The sequence below is a fragment of the Pseudonaja textilis genome, chromosome 9 (genome assembly GCF_049901715.1).
Source record: "Pseudonaja textilis isolate UNSWEBS1 chromosome 9, rPseTex1.2, whole genome shotgun sequence".
Taxonomy (NCBI): domain Eukaryota; kingdom Metazoa; phylum Chordata; class Lepidosauria; order Squamata; family Elapidae; genus Pseudonaja; species Pseudonaja textilis.
Genome location: NC_141998.1, coordinates 99,820 through 117,291, shown reverse-complemented (window position 1 = coordinate 117,291; position 17,472 = coordinate 99,820). Strand labels below are relative to the sequence as shown.

The following is a 17,472-nucleotide window of genomic DNA, read 5'->3' as shown; positions in this document are numbered from 1 at the left end:
TTTTGAGATTCCTCAGATCAATTGCATTCTACAGTCCCTTTAAAAGAGTCCAATTTGTTCCAGAGTTGAAAATCAATTTTGTTAATCTTGAAAAGAATTCTAGAAAAATTCCTAGTGATACATTAACAATCACAGCTTAAAATTGCAAAATAGGTATCTTGAAACATAAAGTGTACGTTTAAAAGATGCCTTCTATCTTCTCCATTACCCCTTTTTGGAGGGGAAAATAACCTATGGGAAGCACTCTCTTCATCCTAACAATGGTGTGATTAACTGTGATTCTGGCTTTTAAAAAATATATATATAATATATAATACACCGATATATGTAGCATGCAGATATATAGATACATATATGCAGGAATTGGGTATGTCTGGTCTAGAGAAAAGAAGGAGTAGGGATGACATGATAGCAACGTTCCAATATTTGAGTGGCTGCCACCAAGAAGAGTGGGGTCAACTTATTCTCCAGGAAACTAATCAAGTAAAGAAGCAACCTGGAATTAAAGAGAAACTTCCTAATAGTGAGAACAATTAACCAGTGGAAACTCTTGCCTTCAGAAGTTGTGGAGGCTCCATTACTGCAGGTTTTTAAGAAGACATTGGTCAACCAGGGGGTTAGACTAGAAGATCTCAGAAGCCCCTTCCAACTCTGTTATTCTAATATATATAATATTTTAAAAAATTACCTCTCGCTTGCATGTATTAACTTACTTGTTAGTTTTATTCTTCAGTGCCTGAATAATATGGTTTATTTTCTTATTCTTCAAGTATAATCCTATGAATGTAACAGTGCTGGACTGGACTCAATTGAGCAAAAAGGAATGCCTGAGATATGGAGGAAGTCTGGTGGGGACGTCTTGTAAATTTGTCCCTGATTTGGCCCTCATGTCTTTCATTCTCTTCTTTGGGACATATTCCATGACTCTGACTCTGAAAAAGTTCAAGTTTAGTCGCTATTTTCCAACCAAGGTAAGATTCTCCAAACGATGACTTGGGTGTCAGCTATTCAGAAAAGGTCTTCCTCTCCCAGAAGACATAAAATAATATTCTGTAGTGCCCTATAACTTGCTCTTTTTTTGTTTCCTTTCAACCCTCCACTTTTAGGTCAGGGGCTTAATTGCTGACTTTTCCATTGTCTTCTCCATCTTGTTCTTCTGTGGAATAGATTTCTGTTTTGGACTGGATACTCCCAAGTTGCATGTGCCCAGTATCATTAAGGTTTGGATACCCAACTAGGTTTTGACACACCCTTTCCTCTCTCTGCTCCAGTGTCCTGTTCCTTGCATTGCTTTCTCTAGTAGCTTCAGCCTTCTACGGCCTCAAGGTTCTCCTTGAAAGTGAACTGCGGGGAGGAGGGGGATGAATGCACTGGTTTGAGTCTAGGGGATTCAAAGACTGTCAGGCCTGAGCACAAGAGGAGAAACTGGCCTGTGTCTCTGAAAATTGCGCCAGCAGAGCTGGACCTTTTCTGGGTTGTGGCAGCATTTCTGGGGCCATTTCCAAGGGGGCCCTGTTCCCTTGGCTGTCCCCTCCTTTCTTCCCTCTGAAGGGGAGCAGAAAGAAGTTCGCTCTTCTAACTTCACAGCCAAGTTAGAGGAGACTCTGGGGGTGGCAAATACCTACCAGGGCTGGACTGAAAGTAATGTTGGCAAGAGACTGTTCTGGGTTTCTCTCTGACAGCAAAAGGATTGCATGAAGTTCTTTTCTTCTCCAGCTGACATTCTAACATCGCTATTTCTCGTACACGTGTGTTTTCTCTCCTTCTTTCTAGTTCCGTAAACTTATTAGTGACTTCTCTATCTTCATGTCCATACTAATGTTTGTTGGTCTTGATGTTTTGTGTGGGCTGAACACTCCAAAACTGCAAGTGCCTACAGAATTTAAGGTAAATAAACGAACGCTACACCTTGGCTAAAAAAGGCTCCCGAACTGCTTCATGGAGGCAAATGACTGGCTGGGCAGCATGATGTATGGATTTCTGAACAACTTGTTGTTCTGTACTGATCCATCTTTCATTGATTGCTTTGGGAAACATTCTCCCTGAGACATTAGGGCTTTTCATGTCAAAAAGTAGGGGAAGAGAACAATGGCTTTGCTGGCTGTGGCAGAGTCCGTTTTCTGAGCCGTGTAGAGGAGTGTTGGGAGCTAGCTGAGGAGAGGATCGAGCACATAAGAGGGAGCATATAAGGAGCACAAAGCTTGCCTATTGTGTGAGTCTCTCTGGTGACATGCTCTTTCTGAATTTTACTTCTAGCCCACACGCTTAGATCGAGGGTGGTTTGTGTTCCCCTTTGGAAAAAATCCTTGGTGGGTCTACTTGGCAAGTGCACTTCCAGCTCTTTTGGTCACTATCCTGATCTTCATGGATCAGCAAATTACAGCAGTCATTGTGAACAGAAAGGAGCACAAGCTGAAGGTCTGTGTTTTCTTCTGTCTTCTTGTACACCACTATTGTGAATTGGCACACAAGAAAGGTGGGGTGCTGTTCAACCCCATTTCCATCATGTTGGGCAAGGATTCAGGCCTGAGGCAGTAGAGTTGGCACATTGTATTAAACCAAGATCAGCTGAAACAAAGTCTGACTGGGTTAATTTTAGCCTTGGTTAGCTTCCTATGGCATGCTGTATTTATCAACATATTGTGCACACCAAGGCAATGTTTTAATTTTGTATGTGTTAATTTGGCAAAGCTAATTAGTGAGTTAGTTCTCAGAAGAGTTTTCATCATTCCTTCTGCTTCCCTGCATATTATGTTGGGTTGTGTATTTGAGTCACATCCCTGCATGTCCCAAACGGCCAATAAAAATCAAATTGGAAGCATACTTTTGGTGTAGTGATTTTGGGTTTCTCTTACTTTGGAGAAAGAAAAACTTCAGCACACTTTACAGCTCTCGCTGTTTTTGCCCCCAGTTCCCCCTTTTTTCACACTGTCCTTCCCTCTTCATTTTAGAAAGCCGCAGGCTACCATTTGGACTTGTTCTGGGTTGGAGTCCTCTTGGCAGTGTGTTCATTCATGGGGCTCCCCTGGTATGTGGCAGCCACCGTAATTTCCATAGCACACATTGATAGTTTAAAGATGGAGACAGAGACCAGTGCACCAGGAGAACAACCGCAGTTCCTAGGAGTGAGGTAAGGGTTTCTTGGAAGCCACTGAAAAGGTTTCTCTCACCTGTGTCAAGCATGCAACAATGCTGGGATGATGGGCAAAGAGTTGAGCAGGCTTGTAGAACTGCAACAATTTGGAGATCAAATGCCATTAAGCAATAATGACTGGGGAAATCTAGGAGTAGATGTTCCCATTGGATTCTCCTTTCTATGCCTTGCCCGGTGAGTGTTGGTGGGGGTGAACTTAGAAGGTTTTTGGTTGGCCTGTTTACTGTTGGCTTGATTGGCAGTTCCTTGATGGGGATATTGTTCACTTCTTGACTGTTGGTCTGATGTTAATCTTGGTGTTGATCTGTTCTCTTCTGGGTGCGGATAGCTGGTGGAGAGGTGCATAGGGCTTTTTGGCGTGTTGATTTTTGGCTTGTTCTTTGCATACTCTCTATATATTATTTATGTCCAAGCATCTATCGATGGGTAATTTGTCAAAGTGCCAGACTTCTAGAAATTCCCTGGCATTGTTGGAGTTGGCTTTATCTAGGATGGTCATGGTTTCCCAATTGAAGCTATGGTTAAGTCTATCCATCTGTTGTGAAATTAAAAGGTTTCCATGATGTCTTCTGAGTGCTAGTTGGTGTTCATGGATTCTGCCAGTCTTCTGCTTGTTTGTCTTACATGGTGGTGGTTGCAGTCATCACAGTGTATGTAATGTGTTTTATTTTTATTTATTTATTTTTATTTATTTATTTTGTCAAGCAATTATTAGATAACAGGTATAAGTATAAACATGGTTATGAATACATGAAATGGATACGAATAAGAAAAAAAGAAACAATAGGACAGGGACAGAGATCTGTTGGTGTGTTTATGCACTCCCCCTACAGATCTCTTAGGAAAGGGGTGAGGTCAATAATAGACAGTCTAAGGTTAAAGTTTTTGGGGTTTGGGGAAAAAACCATAAAGTCAGGTAGAGTATTCCAGACATTGACCACTCTGTTGCTGAAGTCGTATTTCCTGCAATCAAGTTTGATGAGGTTTACCTTGAGTTTGTATCTATTGTAAGCTCTTGTATTGTTATGGTTGAAGCTGAAGTATTCATGACAGGTAGGACATTACAATATATAATTTTATGTACTATACTTAGATCGGACCAAAGACAGCGTAGTTATAGGTTGTCTAGGTCTAGAATTTCAAGTCTGGTGGCATAAAGTATTCTGCAACGAGTAGAGGAGTGAAGAACTCTTCTTGTGAAATATTTCTGGACTTTCTCAACTGTATTAATATCAGATACGTAATCCAGGTTCCAGACTGATGAGCTGTATTCAAGTATTGATTTAGCAAATGTTTTGTATGCCCTAGTTAGTAGTGTGATATTACCGGAGAAAAAGCTATGCAGGATTAGGTTAACAACTCTTAATGCCTTTTTGGCTATGTAGTTACAGTGGGCTCTAGCACTTAGATCATTAGAGATGAGTACTCCAAGGTCCTTGACAAAGTTAGTGTCATCAACAATAGTCATTCAGCCTGTATTTTATTTTCTGATTTTTTTTGCCAATACGTAAGACAGAGCATTTATTTGTTGAAATTTGAAGTTGCCATTTGTTTGACCACTCTGACACATAGTCAAGGTCTTTTTGAAGGGTAGCAATATTGTCGGTGGTGTTGAATAGCTTTACATCATCAGTGAAAAGAACATAGTTGCTCTTAATATGATCACAGAGGTCATTTATGTAGAGTATGAAGAGAGTGGGTCCTAGAACGCTGCCTTGAGGGGCACCACTGTTGACAGGTACAGAATTTGATAGGGTGCTCCCAATTTTGACCATTAGTTGCCTGTTTGACAGGAATGCTTCTATCCAGTTATGCATATGTCCAGATATACCATAAGATTTTAGTTTTAGGAGTAGTTTGTCATGTACCACTGAATCAAAGGATTTACAGAAGTCTATGTGAATTGCATCAATTGCTTTGCCCTTCTTCTGGGGTTGCTGGGTCTTTTGGTTTGCTTAGGATGTTTTGAAGGGCTTTAGTTAGCTAGTGTGCCATGCTGACTCCATGCGGTTGTAGTAGTTTGCTAGTGGTTTCTGAGATATTCTTTATGTATGACAGTGTTATTATTTTTAGGACTTGTGTTGGTTGTGGTACATTGGGTTGAGTGGTCAGGCACCTTTTGATAAAGTTGCATGCATATCCATTTTGTTGGAATTAACATGCATATGCTCTGTTTCCTTCTTTCTGCTGATCAGGGTTGCTACAGAGAGTTTGTGCTCTTCTAAATAAAGTTCTTACACCGTTTCTCTTCTGGGAGGTTGGGGTGCTGCTTTGGTAGTGGAACACTTTGTTGTGTGGATGTTTTTTTTCTGAACACTTGTGTTTCTAGTTAGGTCATTGTGGTCTCTGCTGACCAGTATGTGCAAGAATGGTAGTAAGTTGTTGTTTTCTTCTTCTCTGGTAAACTGGATTGCTTTGAAAATGTTGTTGAGGTTCTGTGGGTGTTTTCTAATTGGTTCTTTTTTAATATGGTGAAGGTGTCATCTATATATCTGTTCCATATTTTGGGTTGTATTTGGGGAAATACTATGTCTTCCAGCCATTGCATAAAGACCATTTCTCTGATGCTTTCTTGCACCTCTGTGGGAATTCCAGTAGCTTTGGATGCTCCTTCTAGGGCTGCAAAAAATTCCAGGTGATTAGCATCACCTGTGTTGCAGTTGAGTCCTTTCTGTAGAATCCTGTGTTTTGCATCGTGGATGGCCAAGATTAATATCAGATCAACAATCGAGAAGTAAACAATCAAGGAACTGCCAAACAAGCTAAAAGTAAAAATATCAATGCTGACAGGGCAAACCACTAGCACACAAACTTGAGAGTAAACCCCAGCCCTTACTAGCACCAATGATGTTACCTAGATTGGGCAATGAAACGTCTGTCAGAAAACAAGCGAGCCCCAAAGACCCTTCACTTTGGAATAGTGTCCCCCATCCCCAACATGAAAAAAGCTGTGAAATTTGGGAACAATTGTTGAAATAGGGAATCTGAATGTTCTGTTGATATATTTTTTATTTCTAATGGCATTTTTATTTTACGTGTGCATTGGATTTATGATATAAGCTACTGGAAACGCTAAATGTGGTGACATAATTTCAGTTATTTATGTGAAGAAACTAGGAGGCAGAAGTATTAGGTCCATTTGCAGATGAGTTATTAAAAGTTATAAAAGGTAGAATAACTATTTATTTAAATCAATTTATATAGCTATTCATCTCACAATAACTTGGAACAGCTAACATACAATTAAAACTAATCACTAATAAACATAATCACAGATACACAATAACAGTCATCTCTGTTAACCCCCAGGGTAGGAAAACCACCAGGCCTGGCAGAGCCCAGCCATGCTTTCGTTCACTGCCTTCGCTCTCTAGGGGCCTCCCCCCTGCCCCCCCCACCCCCACCCCACCCCCGAGGCATTTATGACAGCCTCCTTGTCTCCAGGCTCCAGTTTAGAGAGATGCTGCAGTCAGAGAAGAGCCTTCTGCTCTGTGTGGCTGAACTCTGCAGCTCCTCTGGAACAAACACCATGTCTGAATATTGGGACGGCTGGTATTTCAGCATCAGGCATGCAGGAAAGTGTCATTAAACTTGGGAAAATATGTAAGCATTGCATTCAAGGGCAGAATTCCATCTCTTTATTCTGATCTTTAACAGGGAGCAGAGGGTCACTGGGATCATTGTCTTCATTCTGACTGGGATTTCAGTCTTCCTGGCACCTATTCTCAAGGTAAAGCCTCATGATGTGGACTTAGCAAATGGCCCAGAAATTTTAAACCACCATCTGAAATGACAGGCAAGATTCATAGCTATTTATTCAAAATAAAATTCGTTCTATGAAGTAGAGATAGTCCTTAGCTAGTGACTACAACTGGGATTGGCAGCTTGATCAGTAAGTGCCATGGTTGCTAGGTGGAAATCATGCGACCACAATGGATTTATGACCTCACTTCTCCTTTGATTGTTAAGCAAACATGTAACTTCCAACTGTCACTAAATGAGGCAGTCAGTCAGTAAAGACTACCTGTATCTGATTGCACTTTTAAGTAGCTGATTTCTGAAAAGCAGGTTCACCTTTGACAACTCAGCCATGTGTGTGTGTGTGTGTGTGTGTGTGTGTGTGTGTGTGTGTGTGTCCTTTACCTGTCTGCTTGCTTCCTCTGCCGCAGTATATCCCCATGCCAGTGCTGTACGGGATCTTCCTCTACATGGGAGTGGCCTCACTCAATGGCATTCAGGTATGCACACAGGGGCTTCTGCTGGAGCTTTGCGTTTGTGCCGTCGGTCACCACTGCATTTCCAGGAAGGAGCCCCCTTGCCAGGTTGGGCTTCTTCCTGTTTTCTAATGAGGCCTGGTGGAAGAGGGTGAGACAGAATTGGAAAGGACCCCTGGGAACAAGAATGCCCCTTTCGAGAAACCCACCAATATCCTGAAGGAGTAAAGTTCTGCTTATCTAACCACGATGGTAGCAGCCTTTTCTTCTGGCCTTCAAGGACATTGCCTACGCTCTCTACAAGGAGCGATCCGATTCTCATGATCCAGGAAGAGGTGCAACAGGCTCTCCTGGCCATGGCTGCCACCTATTCTCCAACTGGGAGCCATGAGTCTCCAGGAAGAGCCCCAGTTTATCTACCAGCTCTTTCTGCCAGAGCAGTGTTGCCCAGTCCAGAGTTAAGGATGGGAGGTCTCCAGAACTGGAAGACACTCCAACCCATAGCCACTCAGCTTGGTCAGAGTTGAGCTGAAACCTGCACTGCTCCACCTGTGCCGGAAGAGCCTCCAACACAGTGGGGAGGACTTCACAGCCTGACTTGGACAGCCAGGGATAAAGGTGTGCAACTAAAAGTCCAGGTGATCTGTTTCCTCTAGAGCCCTTTTTAACTGGACCTGGAAAGAACAAGGGCACAATACAGTTGAACCCAGGCACTAGTCATCATTCTGCTTTTGAACCTAGTTTCTGAATAATGAGGGTTCAGATAAGCTACACAGAGGGTTTTGCACTTCTCTAGTCGTAGTTAACTGAAACACACAATCAGTACAACAATATCTGTCTTCCTTAGAAAAAGTCATCCAGTAGACCATTCATGTAAGACACAATTTACTTTTTCAAGAAAAAAATTATGCCATCTAAGAGCCGCATAAAACAGTGGCTAGATTCATACTTTCCACAAAACTGGAGATTTTAAAACCATAGTTCACGGAATAAGAAATAGTTGTTAAGTTCACAAATAACTAAAATGGCTTGATTTCACATATTGCAATATCCCCGAAAAAAACACATGGTTTTGTGCAATTTGTGAACCTAACCAGTGTTTATAAATGTTCCAGAAGATACAATTGTTAGTCACACTGGAATTTGCAAAGAGGTCCAAGAGAAGGGAAGTATGGCAGGCGGCAGATTAAACAAAATTCTATCTATCCCAAAACTGGTTATAAATTCAAGCTGAAAAGATTTAAATAATATATATATGAGCCTTGAAAAAACTGGATTATTTTCCCAGTATTTTTGGAGCATAGACTTCAGATGTACCTCTGAGACTTTTTCTCATTTGGAGTCATTGCTGGTTGCAAGTCCTACAGTCAGAGTGACTAGAGAAGGGAGCCTTGTCAGCCATTCAGATAATGAGATGTGGGCAGGATGCAGAGTCGGTATGCCAGGATTTGGACCTTATGCATTGTGTGTGCATGAGAGGGCTCCTCCCCTAATCTCACAGCTAATAAACCCCACCTCTCTCATAGTCCAGAAGGATGTTATGGCACACACTCCACACAACAGGTTAAGAAAATAGAGCGCGCTAAGTAAGTGGCTTATAAAAGTTTATGCTCTAGCGTCATCTGCTTAAGAGAAATAATGATAGCCATCAGCAGGATTTCAGCAGGATATGAGCAAAAGATCAAGATGGCAACACAATGGAGAGCACAATCAAAGTTCTGCCTTTGTTTTTTAATGTGTTGTGTGGGTAGACACCTCCGTTGCACTGACATGGCTGCCATCTTGACTTTTTAAGCCTTGGGATATTTATGGTAAAAATCCTGTTTTAATACACATTCTTAGGGGCAGTTGGCAATAGCATCTGCTTCTACTTCTTTTCAGTGCCTTTTCCTGGCAACCAGTATTAATATTTCATTGTTTTTTAATAGTTTTGGGAGCGCTGCAAACTCTTCTTGATGCCGGCCAAGCACCAACCAGATTATGCCTACCTGCGTCATGTGCCCCTTCGAAAAATCCATTTGTTCACTACCACTCAGATTATCTGCTTGGCCATTCTCTGGATCCTGAAATCCACGGTGGCAGCCATTATCTTCCCTGTGATGGTAGGCACCTCCGTATCATATCAAAACTTGCTCTGGGGCCACTTACAAGCCTTGGTCCAAACAATATGTTCTTTGGCGGTGATCCACTCTTCGATCGGTCAGCAGCAGCCTGACACAGGATTGGAGGTCGTGGGTGCCAGTAGGACCAAGGCAGGTTGGTCCTACTTCCGGGCCTAGGGCTGAGAAAGAGGAAGGCAGCGCCTGTAGTTGAGTCCGCTCAGAGTCCACTTGGGCTCTAAGGCACCTTCATCCCCAGCCCTGGGGTTGGGGAGGAGGGACTGGCCCAGCGTCACCCGGTGGACCTAAAGGAGGACCAGAACTGGCTTCTCTCCACTCCTGGTCCAGGACCTGTTATGATTCTGACGTGATTAAAGGTCTCCCACTCTCAATTAAACACAGTAGAGCAAAACAAAACAAGAGCTCTTTTGCAGATAGGACGACTGCCCTTAGGGCTGACAAACAGTGGGCTGCGTGGACCCTAAAGCCCGCTTGAGAAACTCTGGACACATTAAGGATCCACCTGTAAAAATCATTAGCCTTACAAAATATGGCTTATAAATGTCCAGTAGAGGTGACCCTAAACTTACGACTGGTTGCTTAGCGACTGAAGTTTCAACAGATCCTCCAAAAGGTACTTGCCACCCACTTTCAAAGTTACAGCTGCTGAAATGGCTCTGCCCTTCTTTGGCTTCCTGGCCAACTGCAGGGAGACTGCAGCGTCTCCTCCCGCAATCCCACCAGGTTCTCCGGGCCTTGGCCTGCTCCAAAGCTGGCCAGCAGAAGTTAGCAGCACATGGAGGGCAGTTACAGCCTGCAAGCCGAGGCCCACTTCCCATCCAGCAACCCCAAGGGACTTCACCCAATTCCAGGCTCAGCAGCATCCAACTTTCCTGCCTGTTTTTTGCAGAGGAGCCTGGCTGAGGTGATGCAATGGGATGCAATGCAAAGCTCAGCTTTCTTGCAGAGCAGGGGGCCCCAACCCTGGGCTGTAGCCCGATAATGGCCCATGGTCCGTTCTCAATCAATTGGTGGTGCAAGTGGCAGGCGAGGGCACACCCACTGCTTACACAAATGGAGCTTCATGCACACGTGTGAATGCCCGCTGCTTGCACAAGTGGAGGTATGGGTGTGAGCATGCACACCTGCTGCTCACACAAAACCATTTCCTCCATTTGTTAGATATCATTAGCTGCAGCTCATGAAAAGTCTGTGCCTTTTCATAAAACCTCTTAGCCAGAAAAGGTGCGTCAAGCTCCTTTTGAGCTGCCTACCACGGGTGAACTTCTTCTGAAACTTGTTAAGAATGAAAGACTAAAGCACCCATATCCTTTGAACTGGATATGGGGATGTAACCATAACCAAGGGTGGTGGCCACGGGAGAGTCCAACCTCTTCCGGGCCAACTCAAGTCTTATTTTGAATAGAGTGTAATAAATCTGGCCCTTTCTCTGTGCATCACGCAATCCCTTCCTTCCCAGCACTCAATGGCTGCAGCCTAGCCAAGGGACTTGCCGAAATGGCTCACTCTTGTGACCTTAGATACTTATTTTTATGTTATTTCCAGATTTTAGCCTTAATTTTAGTCCGGAAGATGTTGGACTTTGTCTTTTCCCAGCATGATCTGGCTTGGATTGATAATGTTATTCCTGAAAAAGAGAAGGTGGATGACAAGAAGAAAGAAAAGAAAAAGAAAGGCCAAAGACCTGAGGAGGAGGAGGAGGAAGAGCACCCAAATGAGGTGTGTTAGAAACCCTGGGGAGGGAGGGGGTGACTCTAGGCAAGAGTGCACAATCTACAGGTAATAGAAAGACTGCCAACCTGCCCAGCAAGCGAAGTGTGTCGGGGGGGCAGAACATTTGTGCCATTTTGAGTCCCAGAGCAGGGGTCCCCATCCCTTGGGCTGTGACCTGGTACTGTGCTGTGCAAGCAGCTGCCAAGTGCTCAGGCGCAGCTCTATGTGCGCGAGTGGTGGGCACTCGCAGGTGTGTGTGACATTCCGTTTGTGCTCAAGTGGGGCTCCATGCACATGCACGAGTGCCTGTCGCTTGTGCAAATGGAGCTGCGGGCTCACACACCGGCCCCTCCCACGGAACCATTTCCTCTCCTCCACCCCCGCCGGGGCTGGAGACGAGTGTCCTAAAGGAAGGGCGGAATGTGCCTCACAGTATTCCAAAAGGGTGAGCAGGCTGGTGTCGTGGCCAAAGGAATTGAAACTCCACTTCTTGCTTCTCTCCTGTGAAGATTATATGTCCCGGTTTGCATTTTAAATGTTTTGGAGAATGCATTTGTTTCAAAGAAACTGCAACCGGTATTTGTTTTTGCAATTACCCTGCACTTTGACTTGTCAGAGCAAGACAGTGGCATGCAACCCTCTTCAGCTAATCTTGAAAATGCTAAGGAGGGTCAATCCTGGTTAGCATTTGGAAAAGAGACCACAAGAAAATCGGGGGTGGGGGGTGGGGGCGGTCCTGGAAGAAAGCCACAACAAAATTCTTAGCAGAAAACAACATGGACCCACCCATTCTGACTCAAAGGAGACATTACCTTTCACTTTATTTAGCAATTACTGTATCATTTTCATGTATTCATAATGCATATTTTCATTAAGTGTGTGGTACTCACATACCGGATAAAATAGCTTAAATCATACAATCCTTGAATTCATTCCAGAAGGTATTTGGACTAGGCAACTGCATGGTCATCTTCCACTTGGCCTACCAATCTTGGCCTCTGCTTCTGAAGCCAAGGATCTGGCCCCAGGTGAATCTGCCCATCCACGGAGTTGATCATTGTCTTTTCCCCTTTCTTTTTCCCCAGCCCAGGTTTCCCTCTACTATAGCAGTCCCACGGGAACCTGCCTTGCCTCAACCCCCAAACAGTAGCCATTGTATTTCCAGTAAGTAAGACACTCAAGTTTTAACAAGATGCTAAATTAACTGCTAACACAACCATTAACAAATTCGGGAAATTTGTTCTCCACACAAGAATCATGGAACCAGAGTCAAACTGTGCTGGCTTGGAGACTCTCCTGCAGATATATTCACTGATGCATTTGGCCCCCAAAGGCTGCATTCTTTATTACTAACTCAGCTAGTTGGTAGTTGATGTTTATTCATAACCTTAACCCTAACTTGCTTCTATGTGACATATGATTTAGAGCAATACTAGAACTAACCTATTCCAATTTGTTTTCTAATGGGTTGGCAGCATGCAGGTCAGGGGTGGGATTCAAAAATTTTAACATCTGGTTCTGTGGGCTTGGCTTAAGTGATGGGTGTGACTTAGTCATGTGACTGGGTGGACATGGCTTGGGGGTCATGTTATTGGCTGGGTGTGGCCAACTCAATATCACTCACATTGAGACACGCATCTCCTCGCCTGGCCTCATGACTGTGGGGATGGTGCGTAAGTGTGAAGAATGGTCATAAGTCACTTTTTTCAGTGCCATTGTGACTTTAAATGGTCACTCCACACAAACTAAGTACCAGCAAAGGAGGGGGAAAAAAACTCCAGAGAAGTTCCTGAGACAGGAAGTCTAGTCCTGCCAAGAATGTAATAAGGGTTAACGGAGAGGCAGTTCTGTAAGCAATACCAGAATGTTTCCTTCCTGCCTTCCTTACAGGATTAGGCCAGTAATTTCTTCTAACAACCGGTTCTCCGAACTGCTTAGAATGTTAACAAAAGGTTCTAGAGAATAGGCTCGAATTGGTAGAATCCCACCCCTGGTGCAGGTTCCTGTAAATCCTTTGTGTGATACACCTTCCAATCAGGTTCAAATATTGAAAACTTCTACCCAATGATGAGTCACACAAATCTTAGGGAAAACCATGGGAGAGTTGAAAACGAAAGACCCTCTGGTCAAAGGCATTCAAAAATGTGCCAATTTATGTGTTTGTACCAGGTGTTTGTTTCATTGCATGTTGTCATTTTGGCAGCACTGCAGTTTGATGCAGATGCTGCTGGTTCCAGCTGTTCCAGTACGGCCCCTAATGAGAACATTCAAGTGGATGTGCCCTAGGCCAGTTAATGAAAGGAAGAAAGCTCAAAGGATTGGACTGAGCCTGAGAGTTATGCCGCTGTTCCCCTGTGTTTCAATCCTTGCTGTCTTTCCTCTTTCAAGACATCATCACCTCCTGAGAGTCTCGGGCTGCTGATTTTCCAGGCTTTGGGCATGGTCTTGGTTGATGTAAGCTTTTGTGCAGCCACGGATTAATTTCCTTTCCCTTCAAATCTTCCTTCTGAGTGACAGAGAGGATCCAGGAAAAGGAAGTTTGTGGCGAAGTGGTTTTGCCTTTTCCAGCCTTCTCTTTTCTTCTCATCTCACCTCTTCCCTGACCGTTTTGTTCTTCCTTGCCTTGGAACAGCTTCACGTGCGTCTTATGTTTCTCTCCAGGAGAAGAAGCTTCCAGCTGGAGCTTTGCATTCTGATTCCTCCCCTAACGATTCTGATCCAGATCACAGGTAATCAATGGATTTCACTGAGTTTGCATTGGTTTTAATTTTACAACTCTCAAATTTACCAAGAGGTTTGTAGGTATTAAAAAATTTACAGTAAAAGCAATCAGTTATGTTGTTTGTCAACTATGTTTAGCTTAAAATGGGGGTTCTTAAATTACTAACCTAGAGGGATTCAAACATTTTTTGAAGTTTTGACTCAGCAACGATTGTCAAACTGAGACTTTGAATCTTACCTTTATGAATCTCGCTTCCTTAGCAGAAGCAGAAGGATGCTAAAAACTATCAACAATATTGTCTTTAGTTATTACTTAAGTTATAGAAATTTGTTTTGCAATAACATTGTTTATATCGACAATCTTTATTTAGTTTTATGCTTTTTGTGTCTTCAAGTCGGTGCTGATTGTGCTTTTCACAATCTGATTCTCTTGGATGAAAACTTGCAGTTTCCCAGTTTCTAGCTTAATGTCTACTGCACCAAACTAGTTCTCCGATTTGTTTTTCAAAATATTTATATATGTGTGTTAAAATTTACTTTTATGCCCAAAGTATAAAGTTTTGTAATTTGCTTTGAGTACCAGTCTGGGGTAGCAATTAAGGCATCAAGGTAGAAACGGGCATGTTGTGAGTTCTAGTCTCACGTTAGGCACAAAGCCATGGGGGGATCTTGGGCCAGCCCTTCTCTCTCAGCAAGGAAGGAGGAGAAGGAAGCAAACCATTTCTGGAAATCTTCAGGTGGCCAAAAACTGACTTTGGATCACAAAAAGGCTGCAATTAAAGTACTAAAGTATTTCGTTATACATTTGGTGCAACTGCCAATTGGCAAAATATGTGGACACTGGCTATCTATGTACTAATAGTTGGGTTTGGCTTCTCTCAGAATGAATTGCATGTCTTCAGCTGATAAAATCTTCCAGTGTGGCATATAAACTTTGTGTATATTAGTTAGCTATTTAGTAAAAGGATATCTGTCAGTGAAGACTTATGGGTGCTCACTTTAAAGCAATCATTTCACCTAGCCCCATTCTGTTCTTCTCTTTTCCCTCATTGCCCCAATCCTAGCAATTGGGTAGTGTATAATTCTCCTCTTTCAGGACTCAACTCCAGCCTTCTATTAAAGCAGACAACCATGCACTAAAGCATAATTTTAAAAAAGTTAGTTTTGAGATGTTGTAAAGCATAGCTATTTTTAGAAATTAATGCTTTAAAAGTAAGTTTTCTTGGTCACAATTAGGAAGTGGTTTTTCCTTGCTTTTCCCCGAGGTTGTTAAGAGTAACTGGTTCAAAGCAAGACTGGGATCCACAGAATCCACTGGTTTCCACCCTGGTACCTTTAATTACTACACCACACTGTTTTTCTGAAGGAGAGATTGAGAACATTAGGAAAAGTGGAAACATGATAGTATAATATAAATAGCAAGAAAGTGATGAATGTCCTACTACACTGTCCCAGAGTAAAGTGGAATTTAAAATTAATTTGGAAAGTTCTGGACCCGACTTGGAAAATTGCTTACTCTATTCAGGCACTGAGAGAAAATGCTTTAATTCCTATGCTGTGGCACCATCTTTGCTTGACAGGTTAGAGAAATAAAGGGCAAAGAAATAGTATTGATCTTAATTGCTTGACTGCAGCTTCTTGATTAAGATAGATTCCTAATTCCAATTTATTTGCCTTTCTTGCAGTATTACACTTCATTTGAAGATTTCCTGCCCATCTTCTCCTGCCTTTAGCTATTCTCGAAGCCCTGTCTGTACCATACCCCAGGTGAAGATAGAAATGGGATCCAATTATGAAGATACCGACGCCGAGAGACATCACCCACAGGACATGGGCAGTGAAACTACCCTTTAGTCTCCACGTGCCTTTCCCCCCTCCCCCCCCCATTATTGATCCAGAAGTCACTGGGCCTTCCTGGGCCTTATCCACCACTTAAGAATTGGACACAAACGTTATTAGACGAGTTGTGCAACTTAAGCAGTGAGGAATCCAGAGACTTCTTCTCAGACGTTGTGGGAAAGGCAGTCCAGGATGCAAGTCTATGAGGGCACAGGAATTCCTTAGACTGAAAACAATTTTAGCTTATCAGATTGCATACGTGTTGAACATTGTGATGAGATGTTTCCGGCATTTGTTAGCAAGTTGAACTTTTGTGTTGCAGTAGCCTGGAATTCAGTTGAGCAAGTAGATGAGCATTTAATCCAAGGAGCCATAAAAATCTCCCCTCTGATTTCTCACTTCTTTTGCAGACGCCTTTTGACTAAACCTAAATTTGTAAGTAACCAAGCAGGCGTCAATCCCAAGCTCCAATTTGAGAAAATGGGTGGAACACTCCCATTCTATTCACCCACTCCCACCAAATGGATAGAAGAATTGATCTGTGCTTTTCTGAAACAAAAACAAAAAAACCAAAAACACCCCAGCTGTGTTGAAAACATTGGGCTGGTTTTCCATCCCGCACTCTCTGAATGCCTCAGTGGGGCAGTTACCTATGGGGCAAAATCTAAACCAGGAAAGAAAATGTAAGTTTACTGTTGCTGTCCTCTTTAACCAAAACCCTATTTCACTCTTTTTCAAAATGGGCCTGATGACAAGCCATCTATCACCCAGTAGAAACTTGTTGCATTGACACCATGGTGACCATCCTTGCCACCATAATGGCAACACAGCATTAGCGGCAAAACAGCTGGCACCATAATCTTATGAGGAAACCGAATGAACCCCAATTACAGCTTTTAATAAATGTGAAGATATGCATTTTTCTTATGACATAGCATAAAAGCAAATGTTGGACTTTGAAGAAGTGGGATAGATAAAACATCGATAATTTTAGATGATGTTAAGACTCTTGAGAATGCTATGATAGCAAGGAAAATAAACAACTTGAACAAATCATTCCGTTCTCACTGAGGCACAAACGACCAGCCCGAATTACCAAATGCGAGCCCTTGAATCCTAAAGCTTTTGTAGAGAGGACAAGCAGCAAGTGAATGGATTCAATTGCAACAGCAATGAATGCACCACTAAGAGATTTCTAGATTAAATAAGATAATACTAGAGAAAGACTAGAACATACTATGTAATTACTAAGAATCAATATCAACATGATATTTAATCAAACTTATTTTCCTCTGGAGGTTGGTCTTCCATGCACATAAGTGTTCTCAACACAGGGATGTGCTGGAGCAAGGATCAGTGAAGCAAGTGTACCAAACAGAGAAAAACAATGAACTGTCCACAGTACCAGCATTCCACATCTTGCCACCAATGCCCACTTTGGGTTGAGCTGCTGAGGGGCTGCACAAACCAGTCACCTCAACATAACATTCGGTGGGACGCCTGAGGGAGGACATGTATGTCCATGTCCATGCTGCATGTACCATCTCTGCACCAATTGACAGCCCGGGTTTCCATTAAAAAAATAAAAATCAAGCCAGACAAAAGAAAATTTCGTTTCTGCAGCCAGTGAAGCCAAAGGGTGCAGGACAAAAGGAACCCTGGAGTCACTTGTTCAAAGGAGAACACTGAAAAGAATCCAGCAGTTTCTATC

General features: G+C 42.8%; 1 protein-coding gene across 12 annotated transcripts in view; it reads left to right on the top strand.

Moving 5' to 3' along the window:
- SLC4A5 (solute carrier family 4 member 5) overlaps positions 1-17,399 on the top strand; it is a 56,708-nt gene extending 39,309 nt beyond the window's left edge. For 7 of the 12 annotated variants that reach the window (XM_087938772.1, XM_087938766.1, XM_087938765.1 and 4 more), the window contains 11 exons: positions 771-971; positions 1,107-1,220; positions 1,774-1,887; positions 2,257-2,418; positions 2,952-3,130; positions 6,812-6,884; positions 7,324-7,392; positions 9,297-9,470; positions 11,034-11,207; positions 13,866-13,930; positions 15,608-17,399. In XM_087938772.1, the coding sequence (XP_087794898.1) occupies positions 771-971; positions 1,107-1,220; positions 1,774-1,887; positions 2,257-2,418; positions 2,952-3,130; positions 6,812-6,884; positions 7,324-7,392; positions 9,297-9,470; positions 11,034-11,207; positions 13,866-13,930; positions 15,608-15,776 (1,494 nt within the window). In that variant the 3' untranslated portion in view covers positions 15,777-17,399. Of the gene's footprint in view, positions 1-770; positions 972-1,106; positions 1,221-1,773; positions 1,888-2,256; positions 2,419-2,951; positions 3,131-6,811; positions 6,951-7,323; positions 7,393-9,296; positions 9,471-11,033; positions 11,208-13,865; positions 13,931-15,607 lie in introns of those variants that run through there. The other 5 variants (XM_087938768.1, XM_087938769.1, XM_087938770.1 and 2 more) reach the window with 5 other exon arrangements.
- Positions 17,400-17,472: the final 73 nt, after the last annotated feature.